Source organism: Amblyomma maculatum, chromosome 1, assembly GCF_055883805.1.
Source record: "Amblyomma maculatum isolate TAMU_Amacu chromosome 1, ASM5588380v1, whole genome shotgun sequence".
Taxonomy (NCBI): Eukaryota; Metazoa; Arthropoda; class Arachnida; order Ixodida; family Ixodidae; genus Amblyomma; species Amblyomma maculatum.
The window spans coordinates 206,913,387-206,938,207 of NC_139344.1; the positions used below are offsets into that span (position 1 = coordinate 206,913,387).

A 24,821-nucleotide genomic window follows, 5' to 3' on the forward strand; every position below is an offset into this window, starting at 1 on the left:
ATTTCATTCTCTCATTATCCAATGGGTATTCGATTTGGTTTTTGTCAATAGTAATCATATTTGACTGCATTTTGAAAAAACTGTTTGCACACATCCATAGTATCATTTCTCATTGATGGTGCCTTCAAATGTAGTACAGGGAAATCTTGTTGATACGATTCTCACGGAATTGAAAATGAATATGGATTATTAGAAAATTGTGTTATCAAATACAGACCCCAGAAGGTCGCCGTTGAAACATACTTGGCATAAACTTACTTTTATTATCACTCTTCGAATAACCTGTCATTTTGCGCTGGACTTTTTGTCTCTCAGTGTCCAGAAACAAACTTTTCTGAAACTATTTCATTTCTTAGCTTGGCACCCCCAACAAAGCTGGGAAGGCTTGGAAAATTTGGCACTCTGCCAGCCAACTTTGCTAATAGGGTCACCCCCTGCAGGAGATCTGGTCAAAAAATTAACATGGGCCGATGTTATGGGTGCCCAGCATCTTGGAAGGCTGCTAATGTCAATGAAGGCCCCATACTGAGGAAAGGGGGTAACAGTTACCAAAATTGAGAAAACAAAAATCTCAATGACAGAAGTGGAGTCCTTTGCTTTTGTGTTTTATTTTTCTTAGAATTAGGGTAGTAAAAAATGAAATACTTTCTTTTTAGTTGAACATCGTGTATAAATTAGGTTATTGAGGAATACGTTTCGCAATTCGAGCTATTTTGGGAATTAATTTTTTCCAGAAAAGAGTATTTTATTAGTAGTGAACGTTTTTGGGTTTGCACATGACATATTCAGTATTTTCATCAAGTATTTGCATCACCAGTTTGGAATACAGGTTGCAAAAAGAAGCTGTTCATTAAATTGGACATTTTTTTTCTCAAAATTACAATTAGTTCATTGCCTACATTTCACTTCTCAAATACAGCACTCTTACATAGCTGCTAGGCATCCTTTTTAGTACTGTGGATTAATATTCTTTCAACATTAGTGTGGCCATTTTTAATGTACAGCCGCATGCCCCTGGAGGAGGGTATTCTGGATGTGACTGTGCTGGATACAAAGATGCTGATACGATGTTTGTTCACTTGAGGTGTCCTTGTCTCCAGTTTTGGGAACAAACTTTTTGAATTTGTCCTTAGATTAAGCCAACCTGCAGATAACAGGCACTGAAAGGTATTTCATATCATCAAAGAACCCAAACACCACTGTAAAATAAGTACAGGGGATCCACTAATTTTCATGTAGTACTCTTGGATTCCTCCACTTACAGACTACATTTCTTGAAAAGGTGTCTTCAAATAGAAATTGGTGGTTGAAACTGACATTTATAAAACTGGGTGCCAGAATCTGGTAACGCTAGGCTTCACGTAAAGACAAAAGGCCCTTTAGATATTGAGAATTTTTTTAGTGTCCAAATTTCTGTGGACCACCGTTGCCTGTTAAGAGAAAACGAAAACAAAAGCAATAAACTTCTGTGTTGAATTGCAGCCATTATTTTTTTTTTTGAAAGGGTCGTGACAGTGCGTTTAGCCATATATGTTAATATTTCTTCATTTCGCATTGTTACAGTAATGTATAATTTTTGCTCAAGACATCACAAGCTCAGTGTAGTAATATTATTTTGTGGCTGACAGCATTTTTCCTTCATGTAATCTGCCTGCAGATGTCGTAAGGTATGGCAGTAGTCATCATGATTGGAACTGGGCCTACAAATTCTGCATTAAGATGGAGAACATGCTGAGTTCTCTCAAGACTGTGCTTCAGGTTATTTTCTGCCATCCTCCAGCAACAAATAAGGACTTTGGTTCTAATCCTGTCAGGTAAGAACCTACTTTTTCAATATTTCTTAATGCCTGTCAATGTTTGAAACCGATATTTTGCTGACATTTATCAGCACCTTCATGTTAGTTCGAGGCATGGGTAGGTTCTGGTTTAGCAAGCAGATGAAGAGAAGTATTTAAAACTTGCAGAGAAACTGAGCATGTATGATCGTGTGTTTTATCATCATTGCAGGCATAAAAAGAATTACATAGGCTTTTTTAAAAGCTGGTTTATTTGTTCTCATAATTTATGGATATGCATTGTTTGGTGGTGGGTTCTGTCAAGTAATATTATAAGTTAAGGTGTGTTTCTAGTTTTTGTCATTGTAAAGATATTTGTTGCCCTAACTGCTGCTGTACTATGTTGATGAACTAGTGATCCCATGGCCTTTTTTGCCTGCGATGGGCAGTTTTTTTTTCTTTGCTTGCATGTTGGCAGTGGATGTGTCTTGTTTGCAGGAAATGGATTGTACATTCTTTTATTAGTCAACAGCACTAGGCATTTTTTTTTTTTTTTTCATTATTGCCAAAGCAACTAACATTATGTACGAATGGGTCTATATATATATCAGCATCAGCTATATTAATGGGATATAGAACGATCTCTTCTGTTGGCTGCGCATGCTTAGTTTCATGCGCGTGCAGATAAAAAGTCAGTGATCAGTACAGAAAACTCTCGTTAATTCAGCCTTCAAGGGACCAGGCACAATGCTCAAATTTACATTAATGTAAAGCTTGAATTATCGAATGGATTTTATTTTGGAAATGGGAAACTTCTGATCATCCTCATGCTGGCAATAGCACAAATGAAGTGCACGTGCACCACTGTTCCATGCAATTTAGATTCAGGGAGGCCTATTTCGGTTATTTCCTTTCCATGGTCCGGATCTGCGGTTACTACCTGTCCTAAGTAGACATATTTGCCTACTACTTAAAGTGCTTTGCTACCTACATAAACTGCTGTTCCTTCCCGAGGCTGTTGAACATTACCTTAGTCTTTTGCGTAGCAGAGGGCGGCAGAAAGTTAGGTGGGCGGATGAGGTTAAGAAGTTCACAGGGGTCAAGTGTATGCAGCTAGCACAGAACCGGGTTAATTGGAGAATTGTGGGAGAGGCCTTCGCCCTGCAGTGGGTATAGTCAGGCTGATGATGATGATGATTTCGGTGATCACTGACTGCACGGATTGTACAGTCGCGCTCAATATGACTTGCAACCTCACCCCGTCGGGGTGGCACAGTGGTTACGGCGCTCGACAACTGTTCCCAAGGATGCGGGATCGAATCCCGGTCTCGGCGGCCGCTTTTCGATGGAGGCAAAAAGCAAGGCGCCCGTGTGCTGTACGATGTCAGTGCACGTTAAAGAACCCCAGGTGGTCGAAGTTTCCAGAGTCCTCCACTACAGCGTCTCTCATAGCCTGAGTTGTTTTGGGACATTAAACCTCACAAACCAAACCAACCATGACTTGCAACCTCAAGCAGCATGGCCCAAGCACTCCCCGGAAACATGGTGGAGCAGACAAGTGACTGTCTTAAAAACGAAAGGGAAGGGATTTTGCTGTTCCAGCACTCGGTCTTCTCCCCTGTGCATCTGGTCTTGGCAGTTATCGCATCGCCGATGCTTGCGTGACGAATGCAAGGCGCATGTCGCAGTTTATTTTGTTTCATTCCTTTTGTTATCACCTAATTTGCCCAATAAAACCGAGGCTGAAATCCCGCTTCAATCGCAGTATGACTGGAGCGGTCTTGACTATTTGTACCGATGTCAGAGGAACTGAGAACTTTTCTGCTGCAAATATGGCTAGAGTTCTGGCGCCTGTGAATAACGAGCTCAGATTTCTAAGAGCAGACGACGCGGGGATGCAGCTAGCTGCTGGAACAGCAGAATCCTTTCCACTTAGTTTTCAGGCGCACCGCTTGTCGGCTCCACCATGCTTCCGAAAAACGCTGCGGCTTCACGCTCGGGGGTTGCAAGTCATATTGAGCGCGATAGTACATACCTTGATGCAATCTCCTGTCCGAATTAACCGGAGTGAGCCTCTCCATATTTGAATTAACGATCATCCAATGCTATTGACTTACTTGGGCTTCAGCCGAGGCTGCTCACCTTGTTTGAATGATCCAGGTTTCTGAATTAATGGGGTCAAAATTACAAAATTTTACTGTATTTACTTAGGTTCTTTACCTGAAGAAGAAATGAGCCTGTACTGATGAGACCTTTGCTGTTGTCAATTTGCACTGTTTCTTGTGTGCTGCATTGATGTTCACTTGCGGTTGTGGTTATGCCATCATCGTTTTAGCTACCCATGCTTTGGCAACTGACTACAATGTTGGGCACGTTGCAGCGATGAGGCAGGCTTGAGACATTACATGTTTTTCTTGTTGAAGCCCTGTTACTTGGTTGTACAAAAATTCTTTAATGACGTACTGGGTGTTTCATTGGGACCCACCTCTAATTTTTGAAATGCGCTTTTTGGGCATGAAGATGGCATCAATGACATAGTTACACTACTTTTGGTAAACATTAGCAGCCAGTTGTGTCATGCTAACTAGCAACCTTGTTTACTAATTTCTGGTGGTTAACTTCTTGGGTAATGCAGTTAGGCACCTAGTTTCGTTTAAGGATTTCTATCTAACCATTAGCAATTACTATACAAGTTTTTGGAATTTTCAAGTGAAAGCACAGTTACTCTTGCCGCTATGGCTCAACAAACCTTGGCCAACTCTGGGGTACTTTGAAAACCGCATTTCTTGCGAGTGAGCACAATAGTACCCACCGGTTCACATCACTGCGTGACACACATGCCACGCAACCTTATCTGTCCTGCTTGTGCTGCAGCCCCACTGCTTCAGCTATGGTTCTTTGAGAGGGCTGTATAAAGCTGGGTCGAGTTCCTGTGCTTTTTGGTCATTGTAAAAATTTTGCTTAACTTCAAGCACATGGGAAGTGTTGTTTCCTCTTCTTTTCATGTTGAATTTGTGAAACCAAGAAAACTGGGGCTATGCAGGTTTTCCCTAATTTGGTAATGTTGCTTTTAATTTTCTGCTATTTTCTTCTTTTCATCATGTCTGTAGATTTGCCCTAACCTAATTTGTCCTAGTAGCAGTTTGCCAATGTTGCTTTTAATTTTCTACCATTCTTCTTTTCAGGTTCATATTCACAGAGCAGAACAAAGTTAGTAGTTCTGGTGTTGGAGATGCATCTATTGCATATATCATAATATCACTGTTCTCGGCCATTGAAGATGAGTTTGGCTTCTTCACCACAAGATTTTATCGTGTCTTTCAGCCTAAACCAGGTGTGTACGAACTGGTCAGATATCTTCAGTCTAATTGGGGGTGTTAAGCTCCGATATGCTTGTTGTCCTTTTCACATTCAGTTTCGTAGCATTTGGTTGCTCTAAAGCAGGAGTTCTCAAACTTTTTTTGCCTCAACAGCCATGAATATGTGCCACAGAACTCCTTCCACCAATCCCTCCTCGCCCCCTTCCCGCTGCCGCAATCAGGCAATGTTGCTCATGCATGGATCCGTCCTGGAACGAGTTAGGATAAGAAAATGTAGGGCTCTAAAATGGTTTTCAACGATTAAGGTACTATACCGGGCTCACACGCACAGTAAGGAGTAAGGGGGCCAGTCTTGTGGGAGCTCGTGGAACCCACGAAAGCAGCCCATGGAACCCAGTTTGAGAACTCCTGCTCTAAAGAACACTGGTTATTACAACAACAAAAATTGAGGACACCCAAGCTCCGCCTTTAAGGGTATGACGCGACACCGTTAACGGCTCCCGTTTAGGGCACCCTTTGTGGATCCTCGTTCGTGTACATGCACTTTGCTATTAACTTAATCGCTGGTCTCTCAATTTGTGCCTCTGTTATCAGTACTGATTAGCATACATTTGTAAGCTACCACATTATGTGAAAGACCACCCGACATGGACATAAAGCACCTTTTTAACCCTTTCGCTGTCTGGCGTTTCTGGCCGTGACGAACCCCCAGTGTCGGCTTGGTTTCAGGGAACAAGCACATCAGGGAGCGAGCATAGCGATTTATTTTTTATTATGATAGCTATACAAATAATATAGTCAACGGAATATGCACATTTCAGTGTTCTGCAGATTTTGTTAATTAACATCATCATCATTATCAGCCTGATTATAAGTTAGGTAAATGAGGATAATATTAGAAAAAACTCCTCGATACTTCTTGAGAGACTGAATCCGAGCTCGACTCGTATTTATAATCAAAACAGCCATTGCTCCAGTCCGCAGTCGAAGGTCCCGCGCGGTCAGCCATCTGAAAGTAACCGCACCGCGCACACGGAGGGCGCACTTTCGGTGACTCGCACAATGGAGATAAGTGGCACGTTGTGAAATCAGGATGACAGGTGGAGATGGAAAGAGGCTAAAACAACCTCCTTTGATGCTGCTAGCCGCAAGCAAGGGCGCGGCAAGTGAGAGTGAAAGCAGCGATCGAATCATGTGTCGACCTATTGGAGAGGCAACAGCGGGAGCCCCTGAACGTGACGTGTCGTAGCAGACACACCAACAGAATAAAATTCTGAACGTGACGCGTCGTAGCAGACACACCAACAGAATAAAAATAAAAACCTGGAAACTTGCAGCAGATGGCAGAACAACCCTTAAACCCGTCACCGCAGGCATGCGCCGCGAAACGCGCGCGCCGCATGATCGCTTAGCGCGATAGAGTAGTGCGCGCGGAGCGACCGCGCCCCCCAGCAAAGGAGGTGGTGGGGGTGGGCGCGGTTGCTCCATACTCTTCAGTATATACATATCAACACAACACGGGGCGAAAATACAAACTTGTAGAAAGATTTGACAGATGGCGCAGCCTGTCCAAGCGCAGCAGCTTCGCGCACAGGTGCAAAGTTTTGAATGCACGATAGATAACGTACTGGTACGTTAGTGACACTGTGGGGGGGAAGTGCGAAAACGTACCGGTACGTTCGTGACAGCGAAAGGGTTAACCAAGCCATGTGAATACACTTGCATGACCAAGTGGTAGCATAACTCGGAATGGGTTCGTGTGTGCATAGAATATGTTTGTGAGCATGGTGCTTGTTTGAAGGGACTGTGTGGTCTTCTGTACTAAAAGGAAGTATGTAACCTGTCACACAAAGTAGTTATTCTTGTTGTACACCCTACTTTAGCCTTGTCCTTTTACGCTAAGTTTTTGATCGCCACCTCAACTTGGTTGATGACTTGTCGAAATAACTTTTAACCTTTCATGCCATGCGCAAGTTGTTGGTTAGATTTGTTAGTTCATAGGCTGTAGCAAACTCAATAGAAGTAGTTAGGTGAAGCCTAAAGGAAATAAGACATGTAGTATGAAGAGCTTTATACTCATAGAGCTATCAGATGCGAGGGATATTGGTTTGCCCTGTGTAAAAATATTGCTATTAGTAGGTAGAATGTGTTCACATTTTTTGTTGCTTTGAAACTGATTTTTCTAGGCAGCTGCTTTTTTTTGTGAGTATACCAGCGATGCAAGCTTTGCAGCTCTTGCATTTTGGCATAATATTGACTCTGTTTTTGTGAAGATATCATACTGAGCGTGAATTAACTCTGATGGCTTTGAGGAAAACCTGGTGGCATGGTTGATGACCTTTTTCTAAACTAAGTAACTGGTTTGTTCACTTTGCTATAGCAGGGGAATAAAATGTCATTTTGCAATAACTTTTGTTTTTCATGATATGTTTATGCAGTTATTGGGTTTCTATTTAATTACATGCATTTTTGTTTGACACATTTTCGCTCATCGATACTTGGATATGGAAGTATATGTAAAAACTTAATTTATCAAAAATTAAATTTTCCATTCTGTGCAGGTGCAGAATACTCTGCAGCCTGAAGCTTCATGAATGTTGCATTCTCTCTTAGTTAGACAAAAAGTCTAACTTGTTTAGGCGCATTTATTTACTTTCTATGAAAGGCGTGGTGCGGTGTGTTCAAAAATTGAGGGTGACTTGATGTGTTTTGTTTACCTCGGTTAAAACTTCTTGCAAACCTTCTTGCAAGAGTGAGATGTGATGGAGTGCACTTTAGTTGAGCTAGAATGAAGTGGTAGCACTTTTGTGTGCTTCCAGCTATGCATTAATTAGTCTTTGGCCTTTAGCAGAAGTACAGTACATTCCAGTTGAGAAAAACTCGGTTGAAGCGAATTCTCGAATAAGAGGAGCAATGGGGAGGCAGTTGATTGGTTTCCCAAAGGACTCAATGTAAAAAAAAAAATTTCACTTGTCAAACTGTTTTACATGTTCTTCAGTCAAGATGAACGTTTGCAGTGACCGCTAGCTGTGGCAACCCCACACATTGGTACACTGGTACACACAGGCCATTCGTGCAGCACAGTCAAGAAAAGAAAATATGTAACATAATTCTACGCAAAAAAACTCTGCCCCTACAAGATAGCTTGCGCACACTTTGCAGGAAACTGCGAGGAAGTTGTCTTGTGGAGCATGCTTTCTTGGGGTGCAAGCTTTCGTGCCGGTGCAGAAAAGGCAGGGTACCATCGTACCTGCATTGGTGGAGATCAGAAAGGGTCAGGTCTCAGCAGTGCGCACGCATCACATGCCGCATGCTGCCTCCCGCAGACTAAAAGGCTTCTATCCACAAAATATGCCTACTCGTTGACTTATGGCTTAAAAATGCAGTGTCTCATTTTCAACTGACGCAGCTTCTGAACGTGCATTACACAATGCAGAGATGCCTGGATATTGGTGCTGTGTGCAGTAATTGTGGCGCACATACAGGCACTTGGTCGCAGATATGTTGCACGTAAAGCAAGATAACAGACAGTGGAAAAAGAAAGAAGACTAGACAAATGCTTTTTTTCTTGTAGGATAATGTGAACTGGGTTTCTTGCTCTGTCTTCAGTTCACTGCATTCATAGTGCAATAAGTGCTCAGTTAGCAATTATGGTCTCTCTGGAAAGCTGTTATATTGTTTTCGTGTATCATATATTTGCACACACCTAGCATGCTCAGATATTTTTTTTAGGGCACTTATATTAGAGAAGTTTCTGATAAGACGAACAAATTTATAGCTTTGCTGCGGGTGCCAAGAGGATATGCCTTGAAGCTTTAAGACTGTTTCATATGCAAGTCATAACGCTCGCAGTTTCTGTCACCGCAGCACAGGAACCTGTTTTGAGCAGCTGTGGCAGCTTTATTAAGTCATGACAAATTGGTAATGCATTGTTGCATTGCTTGTTGCAGAATTCCAGTTGCTTACATGTGAAAGAGCCTTTATGGATTGGGGACGCTATTGGAGGTTAATCCAAGAAAATTTACTTATGGCCCTGCTCTAGTGGCCTAGAATAGAGCCAAGTCCAGGGAAGCTATTTCAACTATAAGGAATTCTCTCATGTTATGAGGCTCCTAGCAGCTCATAAACAGTCTGAATAGTACCTTACCACCTCAGTAAAGTGAGCAAAGTCATACACAGAGAGATGGTGTCATGTCTCAACTATACATTGCTTAAGTGCTGCGCAGCAGTGAGTCGGTGAATTAGCAAATGCAACTGCAGATCCGAATGATGCGGGTTCGGTTCCAGTTGTTGCGGTCGTGTTTTGATGGAGGCAAAACAATGCGTAGAGTACTGTGTGATATCAGTGCATGCTAAAAAGCCCCAGTTGTCAAAAATACCACACCCCTTCACTGCGGCATTGCATACAGTCTGAGTCACTTTGGGACACCAAACGCTATAAACCAAACCATTGTTCATGTTGCCACGTTGGTAACCTGTTTCATTGTTCTTTGTCTGACGACGTAATCTTGTGGGCCACTTCGCAGATGATTAGCTACTCTGAGTGCTTCTTGTTTGGTGAGCAAGTGAAAATGAGTGGGCGGGGAATGGCCAGTGACCTCTTCCAGCTGGACGTGGCGGCGACTGTGCTGTGTGCCAAACTTTGTCATCTTCCTGCTGACATTCCTGTGCCTGCTGGCAGCTGTGGCAGTGCTGGTGGACACACTGTCGGGCCATGGGCCACACATTGGCAGCAGCGCGGAGACGCAGCCATTACTGATCGCACTGGCCAGCATAGTGGCGGTTGTCCTGCTCACCAACCTCTACACCTGGGTGCGCATGGTCTTGTCGCTGTTCCGGTCCCATCATCGGCGCATCCACAGCTACTTGTCTCATGTGGATGCCACTTCAGGTGGCTACATGGAGGCTCTTAAGGGAGAGATTGAGCTGATGAGTGCTATGGTATGTGCCTCCTCTGGGCTTTCTCACATGTTTCTTCCTTGCCTTGCCATTGGTTTTGTCATTTTATTTACTTCCACTTTAAAGAACTGGGTGCCTCTTGATGCCCATTGAAGCAAAAATAAGTAAATGTGGCATTGTAGGCAGGAAAATCGTACATTGCATTTTACAGAGTTTGTCCAAAGCAGTGCTAGGTTCAGTGTTGCCAAGGTTGTGGGTTTTCCGCTAAACTTAGCTAGTTTTTACTCTGTTTAACAGAAAAAATGGCTGTATTGCAGTAGTGGGATTACTAGCAGTTTTTAGATCTTTTTGGTTTTTCTATTGCCGGTTTTTGTGCTGTTTGAAAATTTGTTTAGAATAGTGCATGTTTTTTTGTAATTACAATCATTTCTGCAAGATGATGTCGCTGTCAGGGCATGAAGTCACTGGGATCTCAAGGCAATGAATACTTGGAACAAGCCTAATACACCTTGAATTGATTTATGCATCATTTTTTAAGGCTGTCGTAGATTCTGCCAGTGTGTAGCATGCAGTCTGGCAGACCGGCAGCTGTCAACTCTATGCAGAGGTTTAGGAAAGGGTGGCTCTAAGAATCTAAGTTTCGAGAAAAAATCGCCGCCTTTGAAATGCAGTGCAACAAGCCCACTCTCTAAGCTGGAACTGCCGTGGGAGCACAACTGCATACTGTAATGAAGTGAACTAGTACAGGGATGCTGTCGACAAAAATCCCTTCGAGCTAGCCAAGATTGCTCTGTTCATGCTGGTGCCGCTCTTGTGGGATGCAGAGGTTGGACTCATGTTCAGTCACCTAAACATTATCAGTTGTAAACAGGGAACCTAATGGGGGCAGAGATAACAAATCCCATCGTAATTTAATCCACGATTGGTGCAATATGAGGGTATACATTGGCAGCAGTGCTTGAATCCCGCTTAGAACCAGCGATACAAGCGGACAGCTGCCTGCAGAGTGCTTGGCTGACCAAGATGAGACAGGCGACGTCCTTATGCGAGTAAAAGCTCCTTTAGGTAACAGTTTGTAGTCAGGAAAGAAGGACATACTTTTGCAAATTTTATTTAATTATTTACCCTAAGGGCCCTTTTCTACTGACGGCAGGTGCGGGATGTTCCTGAGAAAGTATTTGTAGTCTGATGTTTCTCCTTAGAGAAGAAAAAAGGTGCTTTTTAATATGTTTAAAATATTGGTTATATTTTTTACAGGCCAAATAACAATATGCGTAAAAACTCAAACAAATAAAACCTCGTTACAAGAGACACTCAAGGGACCTGAAAAACATGTCTCTTGTAAGCAAGGTCTCTTGTAACCAAAAATTCTAAAAGTACTGTGTTGATCAGTTTACTGCACATCAGCATATAAATGCATTCACACGCATTGACAGGAAATTGTTCAGGAAAGCTTAAAGAAGTTATATATACTAGTATGTATTTTTGTGAGTGCAGAGTGTATTCCTTCCCAAATTCTGGAGGTAAAGCACTTCACTTTGCAAGCCTTCCTATTGCTCTAATACCTTTGAGGCACTCTTACATGCTCGTCACCCTCAGATGATTCATAAAGAGAAAGACATCAGGAGTCTATGCTTTCATCTTGTGATCAAATTTTAACAGTGAGGAGTTAAAAATGCTGAATGTCATTCATGCATTTTGATTTGCTTCGTAGGTAACAGTAATGCGATGCCGTTTTGACTTTCCAATCATGGGGAAGCACTCCTCAGTTCCTGACACACAAAAAAAGGACACTGATGTGGAACATAATTTAGCTAAGGGAATCTGAAGTGCATCATGTACGAGTTAGTACGTTCCAGATGCATTGCATGAGCACACCTGGGTTGTGTCTCATCTAAATAGTGAAGAATTTACTCCACAAACCTGAAAAAGTTGTCCTTAGTAACCGAGTGTCTCCTGTAACCATGTCTCTTGTATGCAATGTTGTTAACATGGCAGACATAAAAAAACCAACCAAACCATTTTCAAATGTCTCTTATAACCAAGTGTCTCTTGTAACAGTGTCTCTTGTAATGAGATTTATATTAACCCTTTCACTGTCGGCTGTTTCTGACCGGGACGCACCCCCAGTGTCGGCTTGGTTTCAGAGAACGAGCATATCAGGGAACGAGCATAAAGATTTATTTTGCATTATGATGGGTATACAAATAAATTAGTCAATGCAATGCACGCGCCCTCAAGCGAGGGTGCGTGGAGAGAGCGAATGCAGCAATCGAGTCATATGTCAGTCGGAGAGAGGCAACCGCGTGCGGCCCTGAACTTTCCACACCGTAGCGGAAGCACGACAAAGAAAATAAAAACCTCCAAACCTGCCGCAGATGGCAGAACAAACTTTGAACCCATAACCGCACGCGCGCGCCGAAGGATCGCTCGCTCGAGAGAGTAGTGTCACGGAGCGACCACGCCCCCTCCCACAAGCAAAGAACGAGCGGGCGTGGTCGCACCATACTCTTCCATATATGTGTCATATCGGCGCGGAGCGAGCATATCAGCTTGTAGAAAGATTCAACAGATGGCGGAGCAAGTCCAAGCGCGGTAGCTTTACGGTGAGGCGCGAAGATTTGAACGCAAGATAGAATACGTACGGGTACATTATTGACACTGCGGGGAGGAAACGCGAATACGTACCGGTACGTTCGTGACAGTGAAAGGGTTAAAGTTAGTGGCTTTTAGCAGGTCCTAAAGCTTCCTGTGGTGGGTTTTGTATTTTTGAATTGGTAACGCTGGCTAGGTTTTGCAGCGAGGTGTAATGTTCTTTGATGAACCTGCATCACCGATGCTCGCAGCTCTTGTACAGCGCAGCTCTATTATGGTGCTGTTCTGATTAAATTAACTCAATCCTTAGCACTTACTGGCTTACAGCTGGTACCACCCTTTGTAATTTTAGTACCTGCGACAGCAGTGCATTGGCCTGTCTTTTGCAATTTGTGCATATGATAACGTGGCATGTATTTTGTTGAGCTGGCATTCTTTGAGACAAAAAAATACATAGATTCATTAAAGAGAAATAATGCATTAAAAGAAATGTGGTCAGGTGTATAAAAGATGCGCTTCCATTGTAGGCAGTTGCTATCTACAGCACAGCATAGCGTGTCTAATGAAATGCTAAACCTTTTTTTTTTTTTTTTTTTTCATGCATTAAGAATTTATTTGCTTTTTGAAAATGATGCTTAGTTTTTAAGCTGCTGTTGCAAAACTCTGTACTTAGCTGTTCTATGTGAGAGCCAACACTAAGAGTTGCATTCCTTCTTTGAATTTGCCACCGTCTTCATAAGTCATCAGGCATATGCTTTGAAAATGCTCATGCCTGCAGATACATATACCTATACTATACTGTAAAGGGGTGCATGCTTGCTTGATACTTGCTTTTGATTTGATGGAGGTTGTAGTGGCATTGAATTTTAATCAAATTTTTTCATTGCAATGAAAGGTGTGCATTACAAAGAAAATTAAGGATGATAAAAATAAGTTCGCACTATGGCGGCAGCAGTATTGCCATCTGTCATAAGAGGGTGAAGCTCCTGCTGCTGCAGACACATCCAGAGAGTTGTGGTACAGCCACCACAGGGGGTTTTCACACCCAATCTAGGTGGCAGTGGCCATGGTAGAGAGTTTCACTTTGAGAGGGACTGGCTGCACAGCATTCTTGTCAGTGAAATAATTCTGCTGTGTTTTCCTAAGCATCGTGGCATACATTGTGCAATTTCAATGCATTCTTAATGCTACCACACTGGTATTTAGCAAAACCCACCACCAAGTCCCATCTTGGTGTGATTTGGCTGACAGAAGTATATATGTCTGTCTCTCTCTCTAAAGGATGCAACAGTTCATACAACCTGAAGTAAACAACCCCTACACAGAAGGGAGTAAATTTGCAGTTAGAAACAGCAAAGTCAAACAACCTTTCAATGATCAGTGTGATGTTGTTCAACACAAAGCAGATGTACTCTGTCTCTTAAAAATGCAAGGACTAAAAGTGAATTCATAAAGTAGTCAAACATAATTGTTAGGCTTGACACAGCATTTTAGTAGGTGGTGGTAGCAATATGAAGTCAGGCCATTTGTTTAAAAGCTTGCAATGTTTAGTGAAATCTTGTTCAATATGGGGGGGGAAGCAGACGGACCATCTCTTGGTCAGAGTTCATTAGTAACCTCCTGCTTTTTGAGCCTCAGTCTGGTCTTCTGGCGGCATATTTCTTTGCCAACTTTATGTTCCCTTAAATCCTGTTTATGCATGATCACGTTTCAGGTGCACTGTTTGGATGCCTTTGTTGGCAAGCAGACCCGCCTCGTCTTGATTGTGGATGGCCTGGATAGCTGTGAACAAGACAAGGTTTTACGTGTCCTGGATGCCGTTTATGTGCTCTTCTCCGATCCTGGACATCCTTTTGTCACTATTTTGGCTTTGGATCCACACATAATTATTAAGGTATTATTATAATTATTAAGTTTTTGTGCCTGCTATTGGGCAAAAAGGGTCCCGTCAACTGCAAGTGATTTTGCTTGTGTTTTTCAAATTGTTTAAGTGCAACAGAGGTGTAACATAATCAGTTACTGTAGTACACAACCTCCAAGTGGCAGTGACAACAATTTTTCTTTACAATAGGAAAAAAAGCTTCAGATAATTCAGGTCAAATTATAGAAATTTTCTCTTTCTGCAAAGTGGCATGGTGTTCTTTTTTTAATGTTATGAGTTGATGATCATGCTATGTTCCTTGGAGTCCCTTTGCTTCATTACAAAATATGTATAGTTATTTTAATATACCAAGAAAAAAAATTTAAACATAGTGAAAATGCAAACCAAGCGCGAAACTTTGCTCTGCAGTTGGAAATGGCGCTTTATCAAATATGTTTTTGATGCAGCAACGTCATCCCACATTTACTGGGTAAAATTCTCATATGCCTGTTTAGTGGTTAAAAGGGATGTTATATTTGTAGAATTTTTTGAAGCATTTAATCATATCACTCGCTAACAGCTTGTGTGTAAACTTTCATATGTTTGTATTGATCCATTGACCTTATCCTAGAACCCGGTGCGGTGGTGCAGTGGTTACGGCGCTCGACTACTGTGCCCAAGGAGGGGGGATGGAATCCCAGTCTTGGCAGCTGCTTTTCGTTGGAAGCGAAAAGCAAGGCGCTCGTGTGCTGTGCAATGTCAGTGCACGTTAAAGAACCCCAGGTGGTCGAAACATTTCCAGAGTCCTCCACTACGGCGTCTCTCATAGCCAGAGTTGCTTTGAGACGTTAAACCACACAAACCAAACCAAACCAACCTTACCCTAGAGCAGCTTCTCAAATAGGTATCTGCAAAGCCCACACTCACAGGAAAAGAAAGAAGAAAAGGTAAAGGTTGCGCGATTACCCTGTCCTGGCTAGAGTTTTCGGGTTTAAAAGCACGTTTTTCAAACCGAAAGAAACGCATGATGAGTGCGGAAACGGAGAGCACACAAAAAGGTAGGAGGGGGGAGAGAGAGAGAGTCTACAGCGGTTATTGATGCCAGTATCGGTGAACCTCGAGCTCTGACTACACTGTTGGATGGGGCTGCAATGCAAAGCATGTCAAGACTACGATGAGCGAGCAGTATGATGTTGGAAGAAGTCAAATACCTTCATGCGACATGCATGCCGACGCCGACACGTTGCATTTTTCCCACATTCTCTGCAGGCCGTGGCACGCTGGCTTATCAAGTGTGCTGTTTTTAGTGGCCAGTTTAGCCTTGTCTCGATCCTGATTCTGCGATCTGATCCCGGAACTGCGGCAGCAGTCCAAACAAGGTTGCCGCACAAGATCACCCTGGTCTCAGGGGTCCCCCATCACTTCCACTGGTCCACAAGGGGTCCCCAGCACACCTTGGCTGAGAACCACTGCCCTAGATTAACAAAGAAAGGGTATCGTTCTGTCACTCATGAAGTGATGTCAGGCACGCACACATGCTCCGTCCTTGGGGCGCTGCTTTTCCCTATCTACATAAATGAATTGCCCATCATTGTCCATTTGGCTGTTCACTGACAAATGCGCGGTGTTATACCACCACATTTCTTGTAAGGATGGCCAGATGTCCCCTCAGAATAATGTGTGAAGAAATGAACTAAGGGGAAATTCATGCAAGTCTCATGTAAATGCTTTTACCTATGCATATTCTCAACTAAAGTATCTCGGGTAGAATCATGCAAGTATGTGCCTAAGTCTCCTATTCAGCTTCAAATAAGGAATGAGCATATCACAAAACTTGCTCCTGACACTTCAAGAACTCTTGAGCTTCATCAGAAGGTCATTTGTACTCTTCATCCATAAGCATGTGTACTAAACTTGTCTGCATGAAGTTTGAATATGCATCGGCAGTTTGGTCCTCTCATCAAGTTCAGTTAACAAAATTTTGTCCATCTAGAATCACACATTATATCTCCAAGTTACAGATTTCACCACACCGTCAGCAGTATTAGGTCAGCTCTCTGTATTAGCTCTCAAGCTCTAAGACACAAATTTTTTTGCATATGTCTACTTCATATATTACGCTATAATAAAAGATGATGATATATTGACTGCAGGGGATGGCTGTTCATGAAATTCTGGCAACAGCTGAATACAAACGTGCCATGCCTTTGTTGCACAACTGCCAATATTTTCAACTAATGTGTGCAACAACCACCTTTCTGTGTTCCTGCTCGTTACAAAAGAGCTAACCTACAATATGATCAACTCTAAGCAAAGGCTTGCCAAGCCATTGCCTAATCTTGACCTCTCTGCAAGTTTGATCTGCCCTAAGGCACAGGGGAACTGAAAAGATGGCTGTCATGCACGCTATTCAAAGATTTGGGTGATTGCACATTGCACAACATTGTATAAAAAATGGTGGGGTACGAAATAATATGTTGCACAGTGCAATAGTAGAGGTGCTGGTATGCACATAGTTGGAAAATTGGACATAATACAAAATTGTTGGATTAATGTTGTGGAGTTCTCTACGGGGCTGCGGCTCCACTCTCAGAGCCAAACTCCACTCCGTTAGCTCAGACCACAGTGGTGGCCCCAATGAGAACCCCCACAAAATGGCGCCCCAAATTGGGCGCCAAAATGTGGGGTTCTCTACAAGGCTGTGGCTCCACTCTCAGACCTAAATGCCACTCCGCTAGCTCAGACCACGCTGGTGGCCCCAATGAACAACATGAACACCGAGGGCCAAAGGGTTAATCGTTTATTGGAGGGGTTCTCCGTCGGTCTTCCTCGCCTCGCGCACGATCATGTAAGAGTAGAGTTCAGCTCAGTCCGTTGCCGTTGTGGATGCGTCCGCCCCCTTCGCTTGTCCAGTCCGTGCTCCCCACTGCCCTGTTGCTCGCACCACCGCCGAAGAAGAGAAAGGGCTAGCCCCGAGGAGGAATGGCTCCTCACTATTCTCGGGGTGCCTTCCCCGCATTTTTCTCCGCTGAGGGCACCACTGAGAGGGAAGACAGCCACGAGTAGAGGGAGAGGGGAGCAGTGATGGGACCAAAGAGTGTGATGGATTTCCACAATGTTAAGATTATGGTTATGTTTGTAGAATCTGCTTGAACGAAAGTTGCTAATTTTTTCTCTCTTCTTTTTTTTTTTTCGCAGGCAATTGAGGCCAACTTACACCGGGCTTTCCAGAACACAACTGTGCGAGGGCATGACTACCTTCGCAACATTGTGCATCTGCCCTTTTACCTGCAGAACAGTGGGCTTCGAAAAGTGCGAGCAGCACAGCAGACTGCTGTTGGTCTGAAGCGAAGTGGCAGCCACTGGTGTGAAAAAGAGGAGGTCGAGAAAGCTGCTCAAGGCATTGTGAGCACAGGCCCTGATAGGGTAACAATGTTTTTGTTTTCTTTTTTTACTTGTAACGTTCTGTGAAAAATGTAGGTATTATTAGCATTACCATTATTTGATGCATTATTAGCGTGATAATTTCATCTGTACTTTTTGGAGTTATGCACCAGGAGCATAACATTGGTCTCTTTAGAGGCTGTTCTATTGCAGAGTAGCCTGGGCTTTTTGACGAAGGTACTCTGTCCACTGAAAGCTTTTGACAGCAGCATTTACAGTAGTGAACAAAAGGATATGATATTTTGAAAATTTTCATACAAATGCATTGTATTCCGAGAACATTACATGCTACGCTATAAACACACACATAAGGGAACAGGACGACGCACGCAGGACAAGTGCACACTGGCAGCTACGGTTTATTTATAACAGGGTTACGCTTAAAACAGTCCACGCACATCCTCTGATCAAACAAACCTTGCAACCTCATTGCACAGGCAGTGTTACGTTCCTACGCACCTGCGTTCTTTTATTAGTTTTATCTCATCACTTGTTAGCATAACTGACGTTGTGCTTATGCACTCCGGCTTCCCATATCTGAAATTCTTCTGTTGTTTCTCTTTCTTTTCTTTCTTTTGGATGGCCTTCAAATTTTGGCATGCATTTGTGTTTTGCGGAATGGAGTGCAAGGTTTCCAGGGTTAGTAATCCTTCCTATATCAATACAGTGTTCCTTTAACCTCGTGTTCAAACACCTGCCGGTTTGGCCTATGTAACTCATTCCATATGACAAGGGAATGTTATACGCAATGCCAGTATCACATTCAACAAATCTTTCTTTGTGCCTTGACTCTGTCTTTCAGATCTTTACTCAATTTATGGCAGAGGCTCATTAACTTTTTCAGAGTAGTGAGCACGAGGTGAACGTCATACCTACTTGCTACTTTCTTTAAAGCATTGGATACATTGTGTATGTACAGAATGAAGACCACTTTAGTAGCTTGCCCTAAATTGTTTTGCTGCATCCTTTCGCTGTTACTCAACGTTTGTAGGTGCTTTTGTGCAACTGAAGTTAAAAGTGCATCGGTATCCACTCGTCCTTAACCTATCGACTTGTCTCGTGAGGCTACGCTCTACTTGATGAAAACATGATTTCTTAATGCATTGCGATAAACTATTAAGATGCTACACTCTTCTTCACTAGTTTAGATTGTGCGTCCAACACGTATGCTTCTCAGTTTTCTTAATCTCTATGTCTAAAAATCTAATCACGGAATCCCGTGGAAGCTCAAACGTGACATCCAGCCCAACGAAAGAATCTCGAAAGGCATTTAGAATACTGTTTACAGCCAGGAAATTTGCTTTTACAACAGGGAAGCAAAGCAAGGTGTCGTCTACAAATCTAAATGCCTCCAGTAAATCAAATTGTGCCAAACTTGATTTCAAGGCCTGATTCCCCTTTGTCATGTAAATATCAGAAATGACCGGCACAGTGCAAGATCCTATGCTAATCCTATGCTCTTTTGTATGTACCATTTCAAGTTAAATTTTACAACTAATGGAGTAGATATTTTTCCAGCAATTCTAGGAAACCCGGGACGCTAATACAGGATTCATTCTGGAGCTTTACTGCCGCAAACTGATCAATACATTTTTCCATGACAGGCTGCTGTGACCGTAATACTAAAGTACATATCTTTTAACCTCAGCAGACACATAGGTAACAGGGGGGAGGGGGGGGGGGGGCAACTTTTCAGCCTGTGAACAGTGTGCAGAATGTTCAGAGCAGGACGAGACACAACGAGTACAGGAAGTTGCTCGTATAAAAACACGCCGGCAGTTCAATTGCTCCAAGTGCAACTGTGTCCACGAACGCGGCAAATTGCGTGTTCCTGTCATCAATTATGGTCCGGAACGGATGATTCCTTTCCCGTAAACATTGGTGTCAGGCTCGGCTGTTTACATTCCTTTCATTCCGGACCATAATTGATGACAGGGACACTTGGCAAAGAGGTGTCGCACGCTTTTTACAGGGACAATTATAAGAACAATGCAAGATCATTTGGTTGGTTTGCTGTTGTACTCATTGTAAAACAAAATCTACTTATTCTGGTTCATTTGCCGAGGTGAACTTTTGCAGTAAATGTGTACTACGGCGGCCCCCTGCAACAGCACTCGCGAAACGTCCACATGACTATGTCAAGGGAAGAAAAATATCTAAAATACTTCTACTTAAGAAAGTACATCTTGAAACGATGGCTTCTACGCACTTTCAGTGTGGGGAAACGGTCTTGCGGGAGCGTGCTTTTTTGGGCGAAGCTTTCTTGTTAGTGCAAGAAAGGCAGTGCACCCTCTGTATGTATGGTGGTGCAGAGATCCGACATGGTTGGAACTTGACATCACGTGTGCGACATGGGTTGCGCGTTGCCTCTTGCAGACTAGAAAGGGCATATACGAAGAGTGCATTCACTTGTAGACTTGGGGCTTCAAACTCTTGGAGGCCACATTTTCAACTGACACGACAATGAAGCACGTATACAGTAAAATACCACTTGAGCGAACGTCACTTAAACGGAGTATTCAGTTGTACGATCTTTATTAAGTTCCCCCGCCGAAGCTCCATTGAACGCTCTGCAAACGCCCTTCATTTTAACGAAATTCAATTGTTGCTCATTTCAGTTCTACTAAAATTTTCTATAGCGTCATCGTGTGTCTCCCACATCATACTGAGTATTTCCACCAGAACAACGTGCACTTTTTCCTGAATATTTGTACGTTGAGAAACATATTTTATTAGCGCGTGACTAAAACTGGCCATCATTTAGCTCTACGTTTACCTGGCTATCTAAACAAGCTAGTATCCAGCGGACTCACCAGCTAGCTTTGCATGCTTAATTGAATCCACAGTTATAACAACCCCTAGCCAAAACTTCAGCCCTACAAGAGCCTTTTAGCTCCAAGAAAGGCGTGTGTATGCATGCTGGTTAATCGCGATCGGCTGAAGGATGATCTGCTTGGAGGAAATGAATGCCTCTGCTGCCCAGCAGACCGCGGTGCCGGACGGGGTTGGAGCTTGCAAACAGTGACCGAGGCCAACCCTACTGAAAAAATTGTATGAGGCAATAACCTCCATTTTCTCGCACAGTCTCAATCAATTCACGTAAGAAATCACTTAAAAGTCGCATATAATTGTGTAAGATCTCATAGTTTCTTGTACATTGACATAAATTATGGAAGATATTTTATGATAATGATGTGCACCGTATGAGGGTCTATGTGATTCGATGAGGTTGTGTGAGGTTATTGCTCCGTAGAACTTTTCGTTTTTCAGTAGGGAATAACACTGCAGTCCTAAGTTCAATAGTGGTGAAGAAGGCTACTGCATTACGAGTAGAATATTTACCGCAAAACGGCTTCTTGGTGCTAATAGAAATACGCTTTCACGCACTTATTTCAGTTCAGTGAACTTTCACTTCAACAAACATTTTCCTAAGGTCCCTTGAATTTCGTTCAAGTGAAGTTTTACTGTATATGTGTTATCACGGTGCAAAGGTGGCCAGATATCAGCGCTCTGCACGTTGCCTGTAGGGAAGGGGAAGGCTTGTGGTGTTCCTGCTCATGAAGTTGGGAACAGCTATGCTGCAGGCGGAGCGAGACATGAGGGACAATGGCTACTCTTGTGGGCAAGTTTGAACCACTCGGAGCAAGATGGGGCACAAAATCAGGAAAAATGAAATATCCACTTCTGTGTGATACAGTTATAGAAAAATGAAGGAAACTGAAATAAAAAAAAAAGCAGAACTAGACTAATGCTATATTAAAGCAGGATAATGCGAGCTTGTTTCATACCCTGAGTATTTAGCATAGTACAATAAATGGCCAATTTTCAAGGCTATTTTATTCACTGTTTTCATATAACATATATGTGGACTCACCCATCATGCTGACCTTTTTTATATATTTTTAGAGGCACTTCTCTTAAGATGAACTCCTCGCAAGATGAACATATTTTTGCTCTCCTCAAGTTTGTCTTAAAGGGAGTCTACTTAGAGTGGGAAGGAAACCAAACCTATGTACATATTGTTTCTGCTTTGAATGTTGAATAGTATGTGTGATATTTGTTTGCTTCACCACGTGCCCGAGTTGACTTGCTAACATGGGCTGCCTTAATGAAAGAGTGAGGAAAAAAATTTCAGGTTTTATGTGCAAAGTACAGTTGAACCCGGATATGTATATCGAATTTTGGTTATATCGAAGTCGCGAAATATCCCCTTGAAAATCACATGTAAAAGTATAGGAAAGCCGCGTCATATATCGAACTCAATTTCACCGGTCGTTCGATATATCGAACTCCGCACCACGCACTCGAAAGCGTACCTTCCCCAAAGAGGACCGCATCACCCTCGGCCATTTGCCGCGTGACGTCTTCACGCCAAGCCACGCGCGGAAGGAATGAGAGGGGACAGTTCGGCGACGGCTGGTCTGGGCAGCGCCGCGCCCATTCCCCAAAGGCGCTAGCATCTGCGGTTATCGTTTCCCGCACGCCAGCACGTGATGTTTGCAAGCCATGTGCGTGAATGAACCAGAGAGAACCGGTAGGAATGAGAGGGGGAAAACGCGATAGAGTGAAGCGCAAGGGTGTGCCCATTCTTTTGCCGAGCTATCTCTCTCCTTCCTCTTTCCCGGCCTTCGTTCGCAGTAGCACGCGCTACGCATGCGCCAAGCCAGCTCAGCCCGTTCTCAGACAGAACATCGGACGCTTTCTCCAACGTGTGTTAGGAACCCTCTGCGCGCGGCTGACGTGGCTTTTTTTTTTTTTTTTTTTGCGAGAGTCATCTATTCTTATCGTTGTGCTGTACGCGCGGCGTAGCTTAAGATATGGCGTTACGAAGCGGCATTTTTTTTTTTACTGCGGGAGTAATTTATCCTTGCGTGTATGAATCGACGAAAGCACGCGGTCAGCTGCGATCATGACACCGGCTTTTAGCATTTTTCGCTTCACACAGCATTTGCAGCTACTGTATCACGCTTTCCAATGATTTTGTGGCAGTAGACTACGCCCGCCCCAAGCGCGGCGTGATAAATCGAACTAGGCTTGTGCAATCAAGCCATCACGGGCAGTCTGCCAAGTTCGCTCCCCGCTGCCACAGGAGCTTTCAAAAGATAAACACGCTGCGACGTTATCGATGCACAGCATCTTGACACGCTGCCAAGAAATGAGCTGTGGATGAGACGACCGAAACAGAGTGGGACATGCAAGCGAAAACGCTGAGATTTCTGCTGCGGCGACACAGAAACCTTGTTTTGAGCTGCCGCGGCGGTGGCTCGAACGGCAGAGGGGTAGAGGGATGCAGTTCCAACAAGTTGGAAATTTTTTGCTCTGTCGCTGCCGCTCGTCGCTGAGATCGCTTAATCGCTTGCATGTGAGCGAGCTGGCCTTAACGTTTTTTTGTTGTTTTTTTTTCCAAATTCTCAAGTGCAAAAGTGGAGGGGGGGTTCATTATGCGAGTGAGGTGATTACGCGACAAATATGGTATCGTTTTTTTCGCACCGTAAGTGCCGTGCCATCCCAAGTCGATTTCTGTATATCGAATTATCGATATATCGAACTATTTCGCGATCCCCTTCGAGTTCGATATATCCAGGTTCGACTGTATATCAATTAACAATCTTTTATATGCAGGTGCCTTAAAGTTCTCTCTTATCAGCCCTTTGATTGTCATATCATCATAATTCTAGTATTTCTTATGCAGCCTAGAAAAGGCACCTGCTTATTCTTGTCCGTACCCCACAGCCAGGGAATCGCCGAGTGTCCAACTCCAGCATGTCGATTCCGGAGTCATTCCGAAAGCCATCACAGCAGCGCAAGGGCAATCAGAAGCTGAAGGCAAGTGAAAGCGTGGCTTCAAGCATGAGCAACCTTCATCGAGGAGTCACAGGAGCTCAAGATTTGACCAAAGTACTTCTGACTGATGACTACTTCAGTGACATCAATCCTCGTTCTATGCGCCGGCTCATGAACATTGTTTATGTCACAGGTGTGTACGGAGTTTTGTTTTGCCAGCTGATTGCTCTGCCACAGCTTTAAGGGGCATCTATGAAAATGTCTGATGGGGCTGCTGAATTTTTGCTTTCAGGACGCCTGTTGAAGGCATTTAACATAGACTTCAATTGGTACCACTTAGCGTCATGGGTCAACATAACTGAGCAGTGGCCTTACCACACCTCGTGGATCATTTTGTATTACGAGTTGCATGAAAATGAAATCGATGATGCCACTTCATTGAGGTCAATCTTTGAAAAGTGAGTGGTATTTTCACATACTATTGCAGCATGCAGCCTAATATATATGTAATTTAATATGTCACTTTTTTCATGTCAGGATCAAAGGAAAAGTACCAACAGGAAAAGATTTGCAGCCACTTTATGATGTGGACCATGACGTCAGGAAGTTTGAAATCTTTTTGAGTTTCCACTCAGCGTCATTGCTAATTAGTGACCTCAAGATCTTCGTGCCTTTCACCATTAACCTTGATCCATACATTCGAAGAGTGATACAAGGTATGTAATAATTTTTTTCAGACGTGTGAAGTAGCTAGTAAGGTGGGCTGTGTTTTTTATATTGAGTACAGCTTCTAGCTTGGTTTAGCTTACAAATACATTTGGATAACAGCAAGAATGCATTCTGTATTGCGTATGGGTATCGCACTTTGTATTCTTCATTAGTTGCCACAGCAATATTTGAGCCCCTAAACAGTTTGGGTTGTTTATTTCTTGCAAGAGGCAGCAAAGAGTTCACCTGAAACTTAAAATGCAGCTCTCAAAACGAATGTGCGAGCATGTTAATAGTGTTGCAAACATTGCATATTGTGTTTGGAGGAATTTTTCAGTGGTAAAGTAAATGAGGACAGAAAGATGCAAATGGCATAAATCCTGTAATATGCCCGTATTTATGCTATCTGTTGTTTTGTGTTCTTTTATTTTACTT

The 24,821-nt window shown here is 43.2% G+C and overlaps 1 protein-coding gene across 2 annotated transcripts in view; it reads left to right on the forward strand.

The window, feature by feature from the left end:
* Arms (Ankyrin repeat-rich membrane spanning) overlaps positions 1–24,821 on the forward strand; it is a 70,852-nt gene that overhangs the window by 22,012 nt on the left and 24,019 nt on the right. The window contains exons 14-21 of one of the 2 annotated variants that reach the window (XM_084590106.1): positions 1,658–1,814; positions 4,961–5,109; positions 9,690–10,036; positions 14,304–14,483; positions 17,649–17,876; positions 23,628–23,871; positions 23,971–24,136; positions 24,216–24,394. In XM_084590106.1, the coding sequence (XP_084446232.1) occupies positions 1,658–1,814; positions 4,961–5,109; positions 9,690–10,036; positions 14,304–14,483; positions 17,649–17,876; positions 23,628–23,871; positions 23,971–24,136; positions 24,216–24,394 (1,650 nt within the window). The remainder of the gene's footprint in view (positions 1–1,657; positions 1,815–4,960; positions 5,110–9,689; positions 10,037–14,303; positions 14,484–17,648; positions 17,877–23,627; positions 23,872–23,970; positions 24,137–24,215; positions 24,395–24,821) is intronic. The other variant, XM_084590107.1, reaches the window with a different exon arrangement.